We start from the raw sequence: 15,177 nt of genomic DNA, 5'->3' as shown, positions 1-15,177 counted from the left end.
AGTCTTTTACCCTCATTGGGCACCAACTCTAGGCCAAGCACTGTGCTCAGCACTAAGGATGTACAGAGGAGCTAGTCCCTCCCCTCAGAGAGTTTGTAGACCAGTGGGAGGGACAAGCTATATACTCACTGTCCCAGAATGGACAGGAACGTCTCCTAATTCCTCCCACCTCCAAAACACAAAGCTGGGCAAACAGCCCCATGAATGCTTCTTTAATTGATGTACTAAACACTGCATCGTTTTATTTCAGGAAAGCCTTGATCCCATCCATGGTACACTTGCCAGCTTGCTTGCAATGATTCTGATTTTTGTCACAGTTTGGTGGGAAAATGACTGATTTGAGAAGCAAAACCAGAAACACAGGAGAGCAGGAATATCAAATAGGCTCAATCGTGAGGCTTATTCTATGTGATATGACTGGTGATCTGACATAATGGAATCAAGAATATTCTAACCCAATCTGCGAGGGAGACTAAATTAGGGCTTCTCTAAGGTGCTTGAGGTTTGAAATACAATTTTAAGGGACTTCAAAAAGTTAGGGTGAATAGAATTATTGCAGAAAAGAGGGGGACATTCCATATAAGCCAGAATGGAAGGGACAAAACAGTGACCCCCAAGGAGATTTGAGGAAAAAACAAACCAGATGTGAAGGTGGCAGAAAAAGATTCAAGAATTGTTTATCACAGGCCAAATACTGGATTTCAGTTTCCTAAGATCTTGGCTCTGAATTAGAGCCCAAATCCTGTTTGGCCAATCAGCATGTTGGAAAGAACATCAGACCCCTTGTGTCCCAGCTGTGTACACCCAGGACTTGGGGCAAGGCCCTCTTTTCTGGGCCTCAGTTCCCACAGCAGTCCTATGAGGACTATGAGTCCTATGAGGAGGCTGGGGAAGAGTGGAAAGTAGGGTGAGTGTGAATGAGCAACACCCAGAGAGCTGGCCCACTCCCCATTCCTGTCTACCCTGGGGTGCAAACAGCCCCAAGCACTGTCAGGGCACCAAGCACGCATCCCTGTGTTCAAGTCCGCCCTTCTGCAAAGGCTCTGGGACCCTCTCTGCTTCCTTTCCCTCCTAGAACTGGCCCGTTTAAAGATTTGCCCACAAACTTTTGTCTAGCTCTAGCTCCTTGTCAAAAATCCCTGGTTAGAACCCCAAGATGATGGGGAGGAGGTGCGGGGGACCTCCAGACTTCCACTATTCTCCATTGTCACGCCCCCAGACCAGTTCCAGGCTCCAAGTTGGTAGGGGCGAGTTCCCAAGTTACCAAGTCAAATGTCCCTTCCCATCCTGGCCACGGCAGCCCAGTGCGAGGGGGGGAGGGCGGGTAGCGGCCCGAGGCACCGGGTCCTGAAAGCGAGAGTGCCCTCACACTCACAGACAACGTACGCTCACACTTGCACCCGCACGCATGTCCTCACTCACACTCACACAGACACATCGGGCACTGTGCCTCGGCAGCCGCCGACTGCGCGGCGCGGGGTTAATTGAATGCACATTGATTCTGCCGCCCGCCCGGCCCGGCGTGGGCGAGAAGCTGAGCGCCCGGGGTGGGGACGTCCCTCCTCCTCTCGTGACCCTGCGCTCGTACCGAGGCGAGGCGAGGAGCCGGTCCCTGCGCGCGGCCGGGCTCCTGGAGCGTGCGCGCCTCGGGAACTTTGCTGGGCCGGCCCGCAGTCCTGGGTCTTGGGACACGTGCGCGGCCAGGAGTGAGGGGTAGGGGGGGGGGGGTAGGCAGGAGCTGGGGAGAACGGCCAGAGAGTTTTTCTGCCAAACTTTGATCCTGACATTTAAAAATGGAGGCGGCCAGGCCTGGCGCGCCAGGAGGGCCCTAGCGAGAGGGAGGTGGAGGAGAGAACTGGGGCGAGCCTGGAGAGGGGCACGGAGGGGAAGGGTTGGGAGGAGGGACGCTGTGCAAGACAAAATCAAGTCAGTGTCTGCGAGCCTCAGAAGTGAGAAGGGACTTGAGGAATCTTTTAATCTGGTGCTTGTCACACCACCTTCCACCTATGAGGAAACTGAGGCCAAGGAACTGATGGGTCCAAAGTCACACCGGGATGAGTTGAACACTTAGATTTTAAAAGCTGGAGGTGGGATCCAGGGAGGGCACGGAAGTAAGGAGAATGGTGTCTGAGTGGATCCAAGCACTCCAAGCATGTTCCATGACCCTCAATCAGCAGTGGGGCCCGGAGGTGTCCCCTCCAAACCAGTCCAAACCAGGCACCTCCTGTGGGGCCCTGTCTTCAGATCTCTGCCTTCCCTCCAGCTCCTCTGCCTTGCTGACACCAAAGCCCACTAAAGCCTGAATAAAGGGTGCCTCCTTTGGTGGATGGGGAGGGAGGGCAGGACCCTACACTCCACAAATGCCTGGATCCTACCCATTCTCTCCCCTTCAAAGACCAGGCAGGGCAGTGCTCCCTCCCCTTTCCCACAAAGACAAACTGAGGCCCAGCAGCTTTAAGAGAAGGAAGAAAGCTTGAACCCAGAGCCAGGCCTCAGTGCACATCTATCTGCATCTGTCACTGGCTCCAGCTCTTTGTCACTGGAGCTCCTCCAGCTCCAGGGTGTGTCTGTAGTCCCACCCCGGTCCCATGGCAAGAGCAAGTGGAGTTTTATTACAGGTGGGGTCTGGGGCCGAATTCTAGGTTGTCCTTGACTTCTCCCCACAAAATTGTGCAGTCTTGGGCAGGCACGATCCCAGGTGGGAAGGGGCTAGATTGGGAAAGGACATGCCCATGACAGGCAGGGCCACAGGCCAGAGCACATGCCCCAGGAGTTACCAGCCTCCCCAAACCAAGAGCCTATAGGCTGGGGAGGAGGAGCGGGAACCAGAACTCAGCAGAAGCCAGGTTGCCAGAGAGTTGTTATGAGGAAGCATTGAGTGCCCAGGGCCGCTGCTGGATTCCCAAGAGGATCTGGCTTTGTGCTTCCTGGAAGTACCCATCCCCCGTTCCTGGCTGTCACCCCAAGACCTGCCCGCCCTGATCCAAGGACCCCAGCAACAACTGTCCCACTCCCCTTGCCTGTAAGGTCCCCTGCACCCTTCTAGCTGGCACAGCCTGCCCCTCCTGCTGTGCTGCTCGGGTTACCAAGAAGCCTGCCACGGAAAGCCTGCCATCCAACCCATTGTTTCTCAGGCCAGGAGGGCAGGGGCCCAGATGCAGACCCCTCCTCCCGGCTGGGGTGGGGGCAGATTCCCCCCCCCCCCGGCCGCCACAGCAGGCAGGGGCCGCAGCCTTGGGTTGGGGAGCGGGATGGCAGTGGAACTCCATGAGGCTTTAGGCCACCTTGCCCAAGCAAGGGGACAGCACAAGGACAATCAGCAGCCTGGCTCCTGGAGGCTGATTATGGCTCTTCTCTACTCCTCCTCCCCCCCTCCAACAGGACCCCTGGGGAGACAGATCCTTCTCTAGCCACACCAGTTCCTCTCCTGTGATTTGTTCTGAATTTTCAAACAAAGAGTAATTATGACAGATGTGGAGCAATCAGCATCATTATGCGGAAACAAGAAAGGGAAAGGGAGCTGAGGGGGCCCCACGGGGGAGGGTAACTTGTCTTCCCTCCTCGGGAAGAGGCAATTCCCACCTCCACCGCCAGCAGCCCCAGCACCCTCCCAACTTCCTTTCCCTACAGGAACCTGTACCCTGCACCCTGCACCCTGCCCCAGACAATCTGGGGCAACAGAGCCTCACAGCCTAACTGGCCCACCACATCATGGGCCTCCAGCAGCCACTGGGGGTGGGGGGCATGGAGCCCCGCCTGGCCCACCTGGAAGTGGCTCCCACTTTGGCCAGGGTTCAAAGCTGTTCTCTGCTCCCAACACTCCTTGCCTCCACCCTGTATGTGCCCTAGTACCCAGCTCTATTTCTGAGGCATTAATTCTGATTATGTTCTCAAGGGACTCTAGTCCCCTCTAAGGATCCTCAGGCCATTGAACTTTGGGTCAGGGAGACCTGGGTTTAAATCCCAGCTTCCTTACTTACTGTGTGCCCTTGAGCAAGTTAATTAACCATTCTGGCCTTCTGTTTACTCATCTGTAAAATAGGACTAGTAATACCTATCAATGCAAATGGTGTTGGAATTAAGTAAGTTAATACATAAAGGACTCAGGACAGCACAGCCCCCAAATTACTAGCAATACTTCTACTAGTTAGTTCACCACAAGTGCCAGCACATAAGTAGCCCTCAAATCACTCAGCTCAGCGCCCAATGTGCTTTGGAAACCTGGAGGCCCCTGAAATACACCATGAATGTCAGGAGCCCACACCCAAGGTTTGCTGGTTAACGCTCACATCCAGAACTACAACTGCAGATAAAGCCTGGGGCAGGGCAGGATGCAAGAAAAACAGAAATATACATATATGGGTACCAGTTTCCCCTTGGGGAGGAGCATATAAAAAGATCCCTCCCTTCCCCAACTAGAGAGGCATCTGGGAAGGCGAGAGGTATGACACACCCAAGAGGTCCTCTAACCTGCCCAGGCTGGAGGACGAGCCATGTCCTTGGGCAGTTTACCTCCTTGGGGACTCAGTTTTCAAGTCTGTAAAATGACAAGGTTGGACTAGATGAGCTCCAGAGTTTGTCTCACTGCTCTGGATGCCTGTGATCCCACTGGAGGCTGGGAAGCCCGCCAAAGTCCTAGCCAGGCTGGGAATTCAAGGGTTCTTTTGCTGTAGCCTGCAACTCAGTGAAAGAGCTAGGACTTGGTTCTCTCTCACGGTGGTCTGCCCCTCCTCTCCATTTAGGTGGTCTGGTCTCCGTCCGCCCACCCTAGGGCCCTGGAGCCTCTTGCTAGTCCCCCCTCACATTCCAATGGCCTTGGGGCAGCAGCCAGACCAGAAAGTCCAGTTCCTGCCCATTATCACTGTTCGCATCTGCACTGCAACCCAACACCAGCATTCCAGAGAGCAGCCTAGGGCTGCCCCCACCACCCACCGTGGTCAGTGTCCGGGCTCAGAGACAGGCCCCAAGCAGGGGCCAGTGTTCTCAGATTCCTCCCAGGGAAGGTCTGCCCCCAGGGGGGCTCTGGCTTGCTGGGGAGGCCATGGACCCCTTTCCTTTGGGGTCATCTTCGAACCTCATCCTCTCAGCCTCTCCTCTTCCTATCTTTGTTCTGTGCCCGGGCCTGCGCTCACCTAACAGAGGGATCTCTCTCCCAGCACAGCAGGGGATGGTGGACACAGGAATTGCCACAATTGGAGAAAGAGGCAGGAAGAAGGACAGAACAATAGAGAGAGGAGTTGGAGAAAGGACAGGGCAGAAGAAGCAAGGGCTGAGGGGTGATAAAGACAAAGACCCTAGGCGTGGCCTCACGAGAAGGCAGAGGCGGAGGGCAGTTTGTGGAAGAGTGTCAAAGGGCACTGAACCAAGATCCAGAGATGAGATAGACAAAAGTGGGTGGGAGAAGCTGGGATGTGAGCCCTTTGCATCCAATTTCCCTCCCTGGGCCTGAATCAGGTGGCTGTCTGGCTGCTATTAAGCCTACACTCTCCAACTCCCCCCATCTCCCTGGGGCCTGGGGTCTGGCCAACCACCTTTGCTCAACCCCTGCCTTCCCACCTTCACTGGTCCCGATATCACGTGTCCAGGCACCCCTCCTCAGGAAGCCACTGGGGCTGCTCCCATCTGTTTTCTGTCCTTCCCTTATATTTGAGGGCCATCACAAAGAGCGAGCATTTCTTGGAGCAGGCTGGACAAAGCTGGGGGCCAGGGGAACAAGCCCAGAAATCAAAGAGCAGTGCTTTGTGGGGGTAAGGAGCAGCACAGGCCAGCAGGCTCTATCGCAGCCAGATTGCTGGCACCTACCTAATGAATAAATAATAACACGGTGTAGGCTCCCAAGGTGCTATAGCTGTGACTGCACGCCCATAAGGTAAGCCCTCACCCTCCACCAGTGACCCAGGACTTGCCTCCCTCTTCTCTCACTTCAGTCAGCTGGGTAAGTATCAGTCTTCACAGGACCTACAAATTGGCTACCACTACCTCCTGCCCTGCACCTGTCCTGTCCTGTCCACTCTCGCCTTCCAGTCTGGCCACAATGTCCAAGGGAAGTGGGATTCCCACAGCAAAGCCCTTAGAGAAGAGATAGACCCCAATCTTGGGCCCCATGCACATCCTTCAGGCACGCACCTGTATGCTCAGGTACCCACACAGCTCTAGGTGGCCACACACACACACACACACACACACACATACACACACTACTGATGTCTACATTCCTTATTGCAACAAGGCTATGGCCAGAGAATCTTAGGGTGCCATAGGTTATTTACACAAGGCACACACTTTTGGAATCACTTGGTCCTGTTTAAACAAAGACAACAGTGAGCTCTTTGGTTTTCCATCCTGGGTGCCCTTCTGTTCCATTCTAATTTTTTGAAGGCTGTGTAGAACAGCCTTCAAGCTGCTATGAAAAGTCTCTCTCTCTCTCTCTCTCTCTCTCTCTCTCTCTCTCTCTCTTACATGGACACACACACACACACACACACACACACACCCGCAGGGACTCTAGAGAGGAGAGGGAAAGGCAATACAAGAAAGCCAGGAGTGAAAAAGTCCTTTCTCCCTGGGGGTGGGGAGGGGACAGGGGGTTAAGGGGGGCTGGGGGCCTGTTTCATTTGCAGGCTGCAAATGCCTCTCCTATTCACCGGCCTGCATTCCCAGCCAAGGCGCCCGGCCACGGACAATGCCGGGAACAGGAACAGAGGAGATTTGCACATTGTGTTCAAGGGGCCAGCTGGCTGCCTGCGACAGTGGAGCCAAGGTGTGGGAACCAGAAGCATTCGACTTCCACATTCAAGTCCTGCGGGTGGGGGTGAGCGGGGCCCTCCCCCCTCAGCTGGGGCCAGTGTGGCTAGGGACAGGGGCCTCATCCTGCCAGGGAATAAAGTCCAAGGCAGGAGACCCCGAGACCCAGGCATAAAGGGTACCGAGCAGTATGGTCTCTGCTTCATGCCCCATCTGGCGAGGAAGAGTCTCAGCTCCTCTGGAGATAAACATGCAGCAGCAACCACCCCATGATCGTGCCCTGAGTGTGTTATATTCCCCTGCCGATCCGCCCTGTTCACAAGCTTCTGTTCCTTTGAGCTATGCTATCAATTACAAAGCCAGAAGAGACAGAGAGAGAGGGAGAAAGCAAAAGAGAAGCGGCAAGAGAAACAAGAGAGACAGAGCTTTCCACCCGGAGAGCCACATGTCCATTTAGTTTTTACCAAGCTCCACAGGCAGGGGACGTGAGAAATACAAAAGAGAAGCCCTTTAGGAGCTTAAAATCTAGTCGAGGAGACAGATGGAATACCCAGCCCCAAAACAGTTACTTAACAATGTAAGCAGCCATCACTGAAAGGGAGGTTGGGCCTGAATGCCACAGACCGCAAATACTGTGCCGCCACCGCTCCCCCCCCCCCACCCCGCCCCGCCCCACCGCCGCCTTAGGAGGGGGAAGAAGAAATTACTGTAAGCTAAGTGGTCTTTGGGGAGGGGTTGGGTAAGGGACAAACAGGGGCAAGAATGGACCGGGAAAAGGCCCAGCAGAGGCAAGCGTGTCCCAAGGACCGGCTGCATGGCGAGGAAGCCTTAACACCTTAGAGCTGAGATGAACCTGAGTCCAACCACTCAACTCTACAATGAGAAAAACAAACCCCAGAGAGGGTGAGTGGTTGCCCAGAGCCACGTAGGACTCCTGGTGTCCGGGCAAGGGCCTTCCCATCACACCTCACGGCTTCTTAGGAGTGTCAGAGGAGTCAGTGTGGAGGACTGACGGGCGTGTAAAAGGGCCTGACTTTTGGCCATTTGCAACGACCTCTGGCATGGTTATGGGGGAGCTGCCTGGCATTGTACCAGAGCAGGCCTAGTCATTGTCATTCATCTCCTCATCACACCAGTGACGTTTCAGCAACACCTGGTCCTGCTCTACCAGGTGGGCAGATGTGTGTGTTTGAGAGGCAGTGGGGAGGCTTCCTCAGGGCTACCTCAGCTGAGCTGCCCTCCAAGGAGGAGAAAAAGCTTGGGTTCCATACCTCAGGTCCGAGCATACAACCTCCAGGTGACACAGGCCTCTGAGGTTACCAGCCACTGTGCCAGAAACCACTTCCCTCCACAGCCACTGCCCTCCCCAGAAACACTCCAGGGTCCCCTCCCCTAAATACACTGAGCCCCACCTCTCCTCATAAGCTGTACTCCCCAGTAGCTCCAGCCCATAGTTCTCCCACCCCCTGCCCCCACAACCTGGCTCCACAGATCTAGACTCTGACCCTTCCCCAGATGCACACAACCGTGGATCTTGCTGCTGAAAGAGGGTTCCAGAGTGGCTGGTTAAACCACTTTCCCTCAGCCTGGTTGAGAATGAATCCGACTTTAGAAGTAGGTACCTGTGGGCCTGAGAAGTAAGTAAGTGCCTCCCTGAGATGGAGGCAGCAGGAACCTAGACTTGGACTTTCTCTCTCTTGCCGCCCCCCACAGCCTCTTTCTAGGAGTCTGGGCTAAACCAGGGGCCTTCCTGGAATCACCACAACTAGAGGAGCTTAGAACTTCGCATTTCTTCTTCTCATTCAATATTTTTATTTTTAGTAACTTAAGCCATTTTTAAATGTACAGTACAGTAGTTTGTGTGTGTGTGTGTGTGTGTGTGTGTGTGTGTTTGGCCGGGGGGGGAACAGACAATCCACAGTGGGCTCTATGTCGACAGCAGACGGTCCGGTGCCAGGATCAAGCTCATGAACCTCAAGATCATGACCCGAGTGGAAGTCGGACACTTAACTGACTGAGCCACCCAGGCACCCCAGAACTTCTCATTTCTCAGAATCATAATGTTAACATTTAAGGAACATTTTCTAGGTGCCCTGCCCTGTGCTAAGTTCTTTACCCATACTAACATGGGTAATCCTCACAACATTCCTCCTTGGTAAGCACTATTTCCCCTATTTTAAAGACCGTGAGAGGGGGGTGCCTGGGTGGCTCAGTAGGTTAAGCATCTGACTCTAGATTTCGGCTCAGGTCATGATCTCACAGTTCGTGGGATTGAGCCCCATGTCAGGCTCTGTGCTGACAGCACGAAGCCCGCTTTGGATTCTCTCTCTCCTTCTCTCTGCCCCTGCTGCTTCCATCCACCTTAAATAAATAAATATTAAAAAAAATAAAGACTCTGAGAGGTTAAGGGGGCACCTGGCCGGCTTAATTGGTAGAGCATGATACTCTTGATCTCTGGGTCATGAGTTCGAGCCTCATGTTGGGTGTAGAGATTTCTAAAAAATAAATATATAAACTTAAAAAAAAAAAAGTGGAGAGAAGGCTGGGTGGCTCAGTCAGTTAAGCATCCGACTTTGGCTCAGGTCATGATCTCATGGTTCATGGGTTCAAGCCCCGCGTCGGGCTCTGTGCTGACAGCTCAGAGCCTGGAGCCTGCTTCAGATTCTGTGTCTCCCTCTCTCTCTGCCCCTCCCCTTCTTGCACTCTCTCAAAAATGAATAAAACCATTAAAAAAAATAAAAAAGTGGGGTGTAAACAACTTGTGTTGGAATTTAAAAAGATAAAAAGTATATATTATATCTATAAAATAAAGACTCCCAGAGGTTAAGTGACTTGCCCAAGTCCGTCCAGTTGGGGTATATTTGCTTCCACGGCCCACCCTCACAACCACCGCTGGGCCCACCCAGGCGGAACAGCCCCAGGCTGGGAGGGAGGCCATCCTGGCTCTTTGAGAACCTGGCCACCATGGAGATAGGCTGGGCCACACCCTAAATTAGCGGTCACTTACCTAGCACTAACAGTACTACTTGATGATCACTTTCTAGCTGTCAGGCCCTGAGCCAGAGGTTTATATCCATCACCTCATTTGATCCTCCAGTAGCCCTGATAGGCTGATGAGATTGTGACCATTTTGTCAGATGAGGGCACAAAGGCTCAAGAGGGTCAGTAATTCATCAGTGAGTGGCAGAGCTGGGGTTCAAAGTCTGGCCCTGCACCCGTGTTCTCCCAACTGTTGTGCCACCCACATACCCGCCCCCTCCCCCGCAGTGATCATGACCTGGGGGTGGGCTCTGCTCTAGCACCTTGGACTGGCGGCGTCAGTCGGCTTCATCTGGGCTCTTGCTAGAAATGCAGAACCCCAGGCCTTGGCTTAGACCTACTGACTCAAAATATGAATTTTACCAAGTTCCTTGGGTACTTCATGGGCAGAGTAAGATTTGAGAAGTCCTGGTCTAGATCATATAGATCTTTGCTCCAATTCTCCAAGGGGCCTGAGACCAGGAAGTGAAGGCAGGGACTGAGAATATCAGTGGGGGGTGGGTGCTCCAATCATCTCCCCTCCTTGTATCTAGCCCATTTATCTCTCTCTCTCTTTTTTAAAAATACTTTATTTTTAAAATATCTCTATACCCAACGTGCGGCTCGAACTCACACCCCCAAGATCAAGAGCATACTCCACGGGACTGAGCCGCCTGGACTCCCCATAGCCCATCCCTCTTTGGGGTCATCCAGGGGCACAGACCTCAACAGGTGTGAGCCAATGCACATATTCCCACTGGGTCAGGTGATGCACATGCCTTCCCCAGAGCCCTCCAGAGGGATGGCAGAGGGTCTCACAGGCCAACCCAGCTTCAGCCCGCACTCTGAGGCCCACACTCTGAGGTTTGGGAGAATCCCCAGGCCTTCCCAGGAAGGAGTTAAAACAGAACAAGTTGCACTCTGGCTCCAATAATTCCACTCCCTGGTAGATTTCCCTGGAGTACTTCCTAACTGAATCCCAGTGAGGGAGAAAGCTGGGGGCTGGGAGCAGAGTCAGGCAGTTTGCTTTTGTTGGCCATGTCCGTAAATCGCCTTTAAATGAAGAATACAGCATTGGCTCCCATTACTGAGTGCCTCCTATGTGCCAGGCAAATAGTGGGGTGTGTTTAGTCCTTACAATCATTCCACAGAGTAGGATTAAATGCACATTTCACAGGTGAGTAAACTGAGCCCCAGAGAGGTTAACTTGTCCAGGGTCTGTCTTATTAACAAATGTCTTAATTTGCAGCCTCCAGACTGTAAGCACATGGAACTGCAAGGCAGAGAACCCAGACATGCTGGACTCATGAATACTCTCAGGACCCTGAGCCACTCCATCCTAAAAAGGAGGTATTTGGACCTGAAGCACTCAAGGGATCAGCCTGCCATGTAGTCCACCCTGGTCAGGCCATCTTTGAATGACAGCATCTGAGACCACTGGGATGGAAGAGGGGGCGTTCCTAGCTGTCGCCTTTGGCCCAAAGGTCAGATGCCCTCCAGGGCTGCCCCCACAGACCTGGACCCCTATCTGCCCTGCCAGGCTAATCCGCTGGGGCTGGGCGGACTGTGTCTGTGAGCCGTGCTTAGCATGGCCCCTCCCCATCAGCCCCCAGGGAGCAGGCAGGAGAAGCAGGGGGCTCCAGAGGGCTCCTCACACCTTTCAGCAAGGCACCCTCCCATGTCACACAACATCTGCAGTGCCTGCAGGCACATGGGCAGGGAGTTATTACCAAAGGAGAAAACTCAGGCAGCTAATCAGCTTTAGAGGTTTCTAGGGACATCAGCTTGTGAAGTGAGAAAAGGAGATCCAGCCACCCGGTTGCTTGGTATCCAAGCATTCCCCCACGGGGTCACAAGCCTTGCGGGGAGGGGGGGTGGAGAGGGAGGCCGCATCAGACTGCCAGAGCCTGGAGGCAACCCCCCAGCTGTCCCCAGGACCCCAAAGGATTAACTAGGCTGACCTCACCCACCGGCCCTTCCCCCAGCTAGAGCCACAGCTCAGTTCCTGATACTGTGGGAGTTTAAGGAAACCAAACATCTTGAAGGTATTACCATTTATAGAAAAGCACATTTACAATTAGCTATATATAAACACCTGGGATTTATCTCCCAGAATTCTAGGCCAGCGATGCAGGGGCCAGTGTTGACACAAGCCAGGGAGAGTGTGGGGGTCATCACCTTGAGAAATCTCCTTTCTCTCATGGGCAAATCTTCCTGGGGGCCCCACCCCTGTGTCCACGTCCACGCTTCTCTTCCTCACACCCAGCCATCTGCTCAGGGGATGCACCAGCCTTCCCTACACCGCCGAAGGCTGGGGTTGCAGGGTCACTGAGCCAGAAGTGATTCTGTCTCAAGGTCCAGAGAGCTCCATATGGGGGCCTGGATCAGCCTTCTTTAGAACAAAGGGGCATCTTAAACTCAATGAGAGGGCTCCTGCCTCAGAACGATTCATCACTCACCAGTCATTCCCAGCAACTGTGCACATGCCCTCAGAGCCAGGGAGAAACTCGGCAGCCATCAACCAGGGAAGAGGCAACATGCCACAGGAGTCAGGGGGAGGGGGGAGGGTTCAGGCAGCCTAGACTGCAGTCCGGCTCCTCGGCCTACTGCAGTGTCATGGAATCCCTCTAAGTCTCAGTGCTGTCACCTGTAAAAGGGGGGCAAAAACTGCCTATCTCCCTGGGCCACGATGATGACTGAATGAGATCATTTATGTAAAAACACTTAGGCAGGGAGCCCAGCACACAGCAAGTGCTTGCTAAGTGTTAACTAGAATTATTACCAGCACCTTTAAGGTGTTGCCTCTTTAATCAGCCTCTTTAGTGGACACCCCCTCCCCTAGATGTATGAAGTTATGGGGCAGAGAACACTCACCACTTCTAAAACTTTTGCCCTCTCTCAAGAGCAGCAGTTCTCAGCCAGGACCGCCCCGCCCCCACCCCCCCAGCCTGCCACCGACCAGATCCATAGGTAAGTCTGGGTTACACACCCACGAGTGTGCACAAAGAACAACAGAATTTTTGCAGGACGGGGCAGCAGAGCACAGCCATCACTTCATCACAACTGGTGGTCCATCAGTGCAAGCTGAGCACAATTCTAGAACAGAAACACCTTGCCTGGCCTTTTCCCTCCATCCAAAACACATCAAATAGCAAGTCGCCACAATGTACACTTTGAATCTTTTAAAATTCTATTGTCAGTTATACCTCAATAAAGCTGAAATTGAAAAAAAAAAAACCAAGTACATTAGCATGAAGGTGAATGGGAGTGACGTCATCATTGTGGTGACCCTGAAATTATTCTGCCATATTTTTTTTTGCAAAACAAATTGTGCACAAGCTTCAGAATATCACTACTGTATAGTGAGTCTTATCCTACCCAAAAGATTTGAAAGTCAGCACATAATTAAAAATGGCATGTAGCTAAATCACCCTTAAAAATTCTCTTAAATCGCTCATAAAGTATGACTATTGTTTCTTTTTTCTTTTTTTTTAATCTTTTTTTTTAGTGTTTACTTACTTTTTAGAGAGAGAGAGAGACAGAGTGCAAGCTGGGAAGAAGCAGAGAGAGAGGGAGACACAGAATCTGAAGCAGGCTCCAGGCTCCGAGCTGTCAGCACAGAGCCCCACGTGGGGCTCGAACTTACTAACTGTGAGATCATGACCTGAGCCAAAGTCGGACAGACGCTTGAATTGACTGAGCCACCCAGGCGCCCCAACTATTGTTTCTTTAAACACGAGAATCCTACTCAATGGCCTGGGTGCTCACAGTATACGGGAAGCTAAGGCACACCGGCCCAAGAATTGGCTAAGGCTCACCCTCTTTCTCTCCCTCTCCCAGCAACAGTGTTTGGCTACATTCTTGTCAAATTACATTCCAATCAATTAAAAGAATATGTGATATAATTCTACCACCACGAATGATTACTATGTACCTTTTAAGTGACCCACACTAAGAAATCCGTCCTCCACAAGGCTGCAGAAGACAGTACTGCTCCCCTGCCCCCAACCCCTAGGCTGGCCCTGGATACCCAGTCTGGGAAAGAACAGTAAAGGGTGTCCACTTACTTGCAGCCTGGATTCGAGCCTTCCGGCTGACCACCAGCCCAAAGCGGTTCTGAGCCACACACTCATAGTCACCCTCGTCTGAAGGGCTGCCTCCCCGATCCAGCCGGAAGTGATGGATCATCAGGGACCCATTGGCCAGCAAGGTGGAGTGGGTACTCTCCAGCAGCTCCACCCCATTCTTCCTCCAGGTGATTCGCACTGGAGGAGTCCCCTCCACTCTGCAGCCCAGCACTATAGGCTGCCCAGGGACTGCAACATCATCGCTTGGTTCCACAGCAAATGCCAGTTCAGCAGAGTGGCCAAGACCTGTATCGGGCCGGAGAGATGAGAGGAAAAGGAGAGGTCAGTGTCGAATGAACAGGCAGGGAGAACTCCATACACAGGTGTTCCAAGTTCCCTGGATCTGCACACCCACCCCACCTTTCTGTAACGCTAATAGAAACCCCTATTATATACAGAACTTACTTTATGCATTACAAAGTGCCGTCTCATGCAGTATTTTACTCAGTCAGCAGACCGTCTCAGAGAGAGAGAGAGAGATTATGCGTACCATTCCCTCTTTTACACATAAGGAACTGATGTCCAGAGATATTAAGCAACTTGTCCTTGTCCAAGGTGTCACAATTAACAGTTACAAATCTGAGATCCAAAAGTAAGACTGACTGCAACACAACTGCTGCCTCTTTTGCAGTCACTTTGGCTAAACGCTGAAGCCTCACAGACTTGCAGGGTGTGACCTTAGGTAGAGTGTTCAACCTGTCCTAGCTTCCCATTCCTCATCTGTTTAAGTCAGGAAGATAGGGGCCCCTGGGTTGCTCAATCAGTTAAGCGGCCAACTCTTGATTTCAGCTCAGGTCTGATCTCAGTGGGTTCCTGAGATCAAGCCCCACATCGGGCTCTGCGCTGACAGTGTGGAGCCTGCTTGGGATTCTCTCTGTCCCTCCCCACCCCCCAAATAAATAAATAAATAAATAAATAAACAAACACTTAAGAAAAAATAAATCAGGAACACAATGTGGCTTGTATCATAGAGTTGTTGAACAAGATGAACAGATTCAAAGTCACTATGAAGTTCTGGGAGCCTGGGTGGCTCAGGTGATTAAATTTCCAACTCTTGGTTTTGGCTCTGGTCATGGTCTCATAGTTTGTGAGTTCAAGCCCCGTGTTGAGTTCTGTGCCAACAGTTCGGAGTCTGCTTGGGATTCAATCTCTTCCTCTCTCTGTGCCCCTGCCTGGCTTTCTCTCTCTCTCTCTTAAAATAAATAAACATTTAGGATAAAAAAAAAAAAAGAGAGAGAGAAAAGGTAGATGTTCTAAGCAAAGGTATAGTGAGACAGTAATAAATCAT

At 52.4% G+C, this 15,177-nt stretch overlaps 1 protein-coding gene across 1 annotated transcript in view; it reads right to left on the bottom strand.

Moving 5' to 3' along the window:
- The window catches only part of IGDCC3 (immunoglobulin superfamily DCC subclass member 3), a 40,242-nt gene that overhangs the window by 23,294 nt on the left and 1,771 nt on the right, over positions 1-15,177 (bottom strand). The window contains exon 2 of the mRNA XM_047074936.1: positions 13,830-14,135. Coding sequence (XP_046930892.1) covers positions 13,830-14,135 — 306 coding nt within the window. The remainder of the gene's footprint in view (positions 1-13,829; positions 14,136-15,177) is intronic.

This window comes from Lynx rufus, unplaced genomic scaffold (assembly GCF_022079265.1).
Source record: "Lynx rufus isolate CCGP_SWC_20201006 ecotype Redwood Valley unplaced genomic scaffold, mLynRuf1.p SCAF_13, whole genome shotgun sequence".
NCBI classification, from domain to species: Eukaryota; Metazoa; Chordata; class Mammalia; order Carnivora; family Felidae; genus Lynx; species Lynx rufus.
The sequence above is the reverse complement of the archived record's forward strand: the minus strand, read 5'-3'. Positions and strand labels throughout refer to the sequence as shown.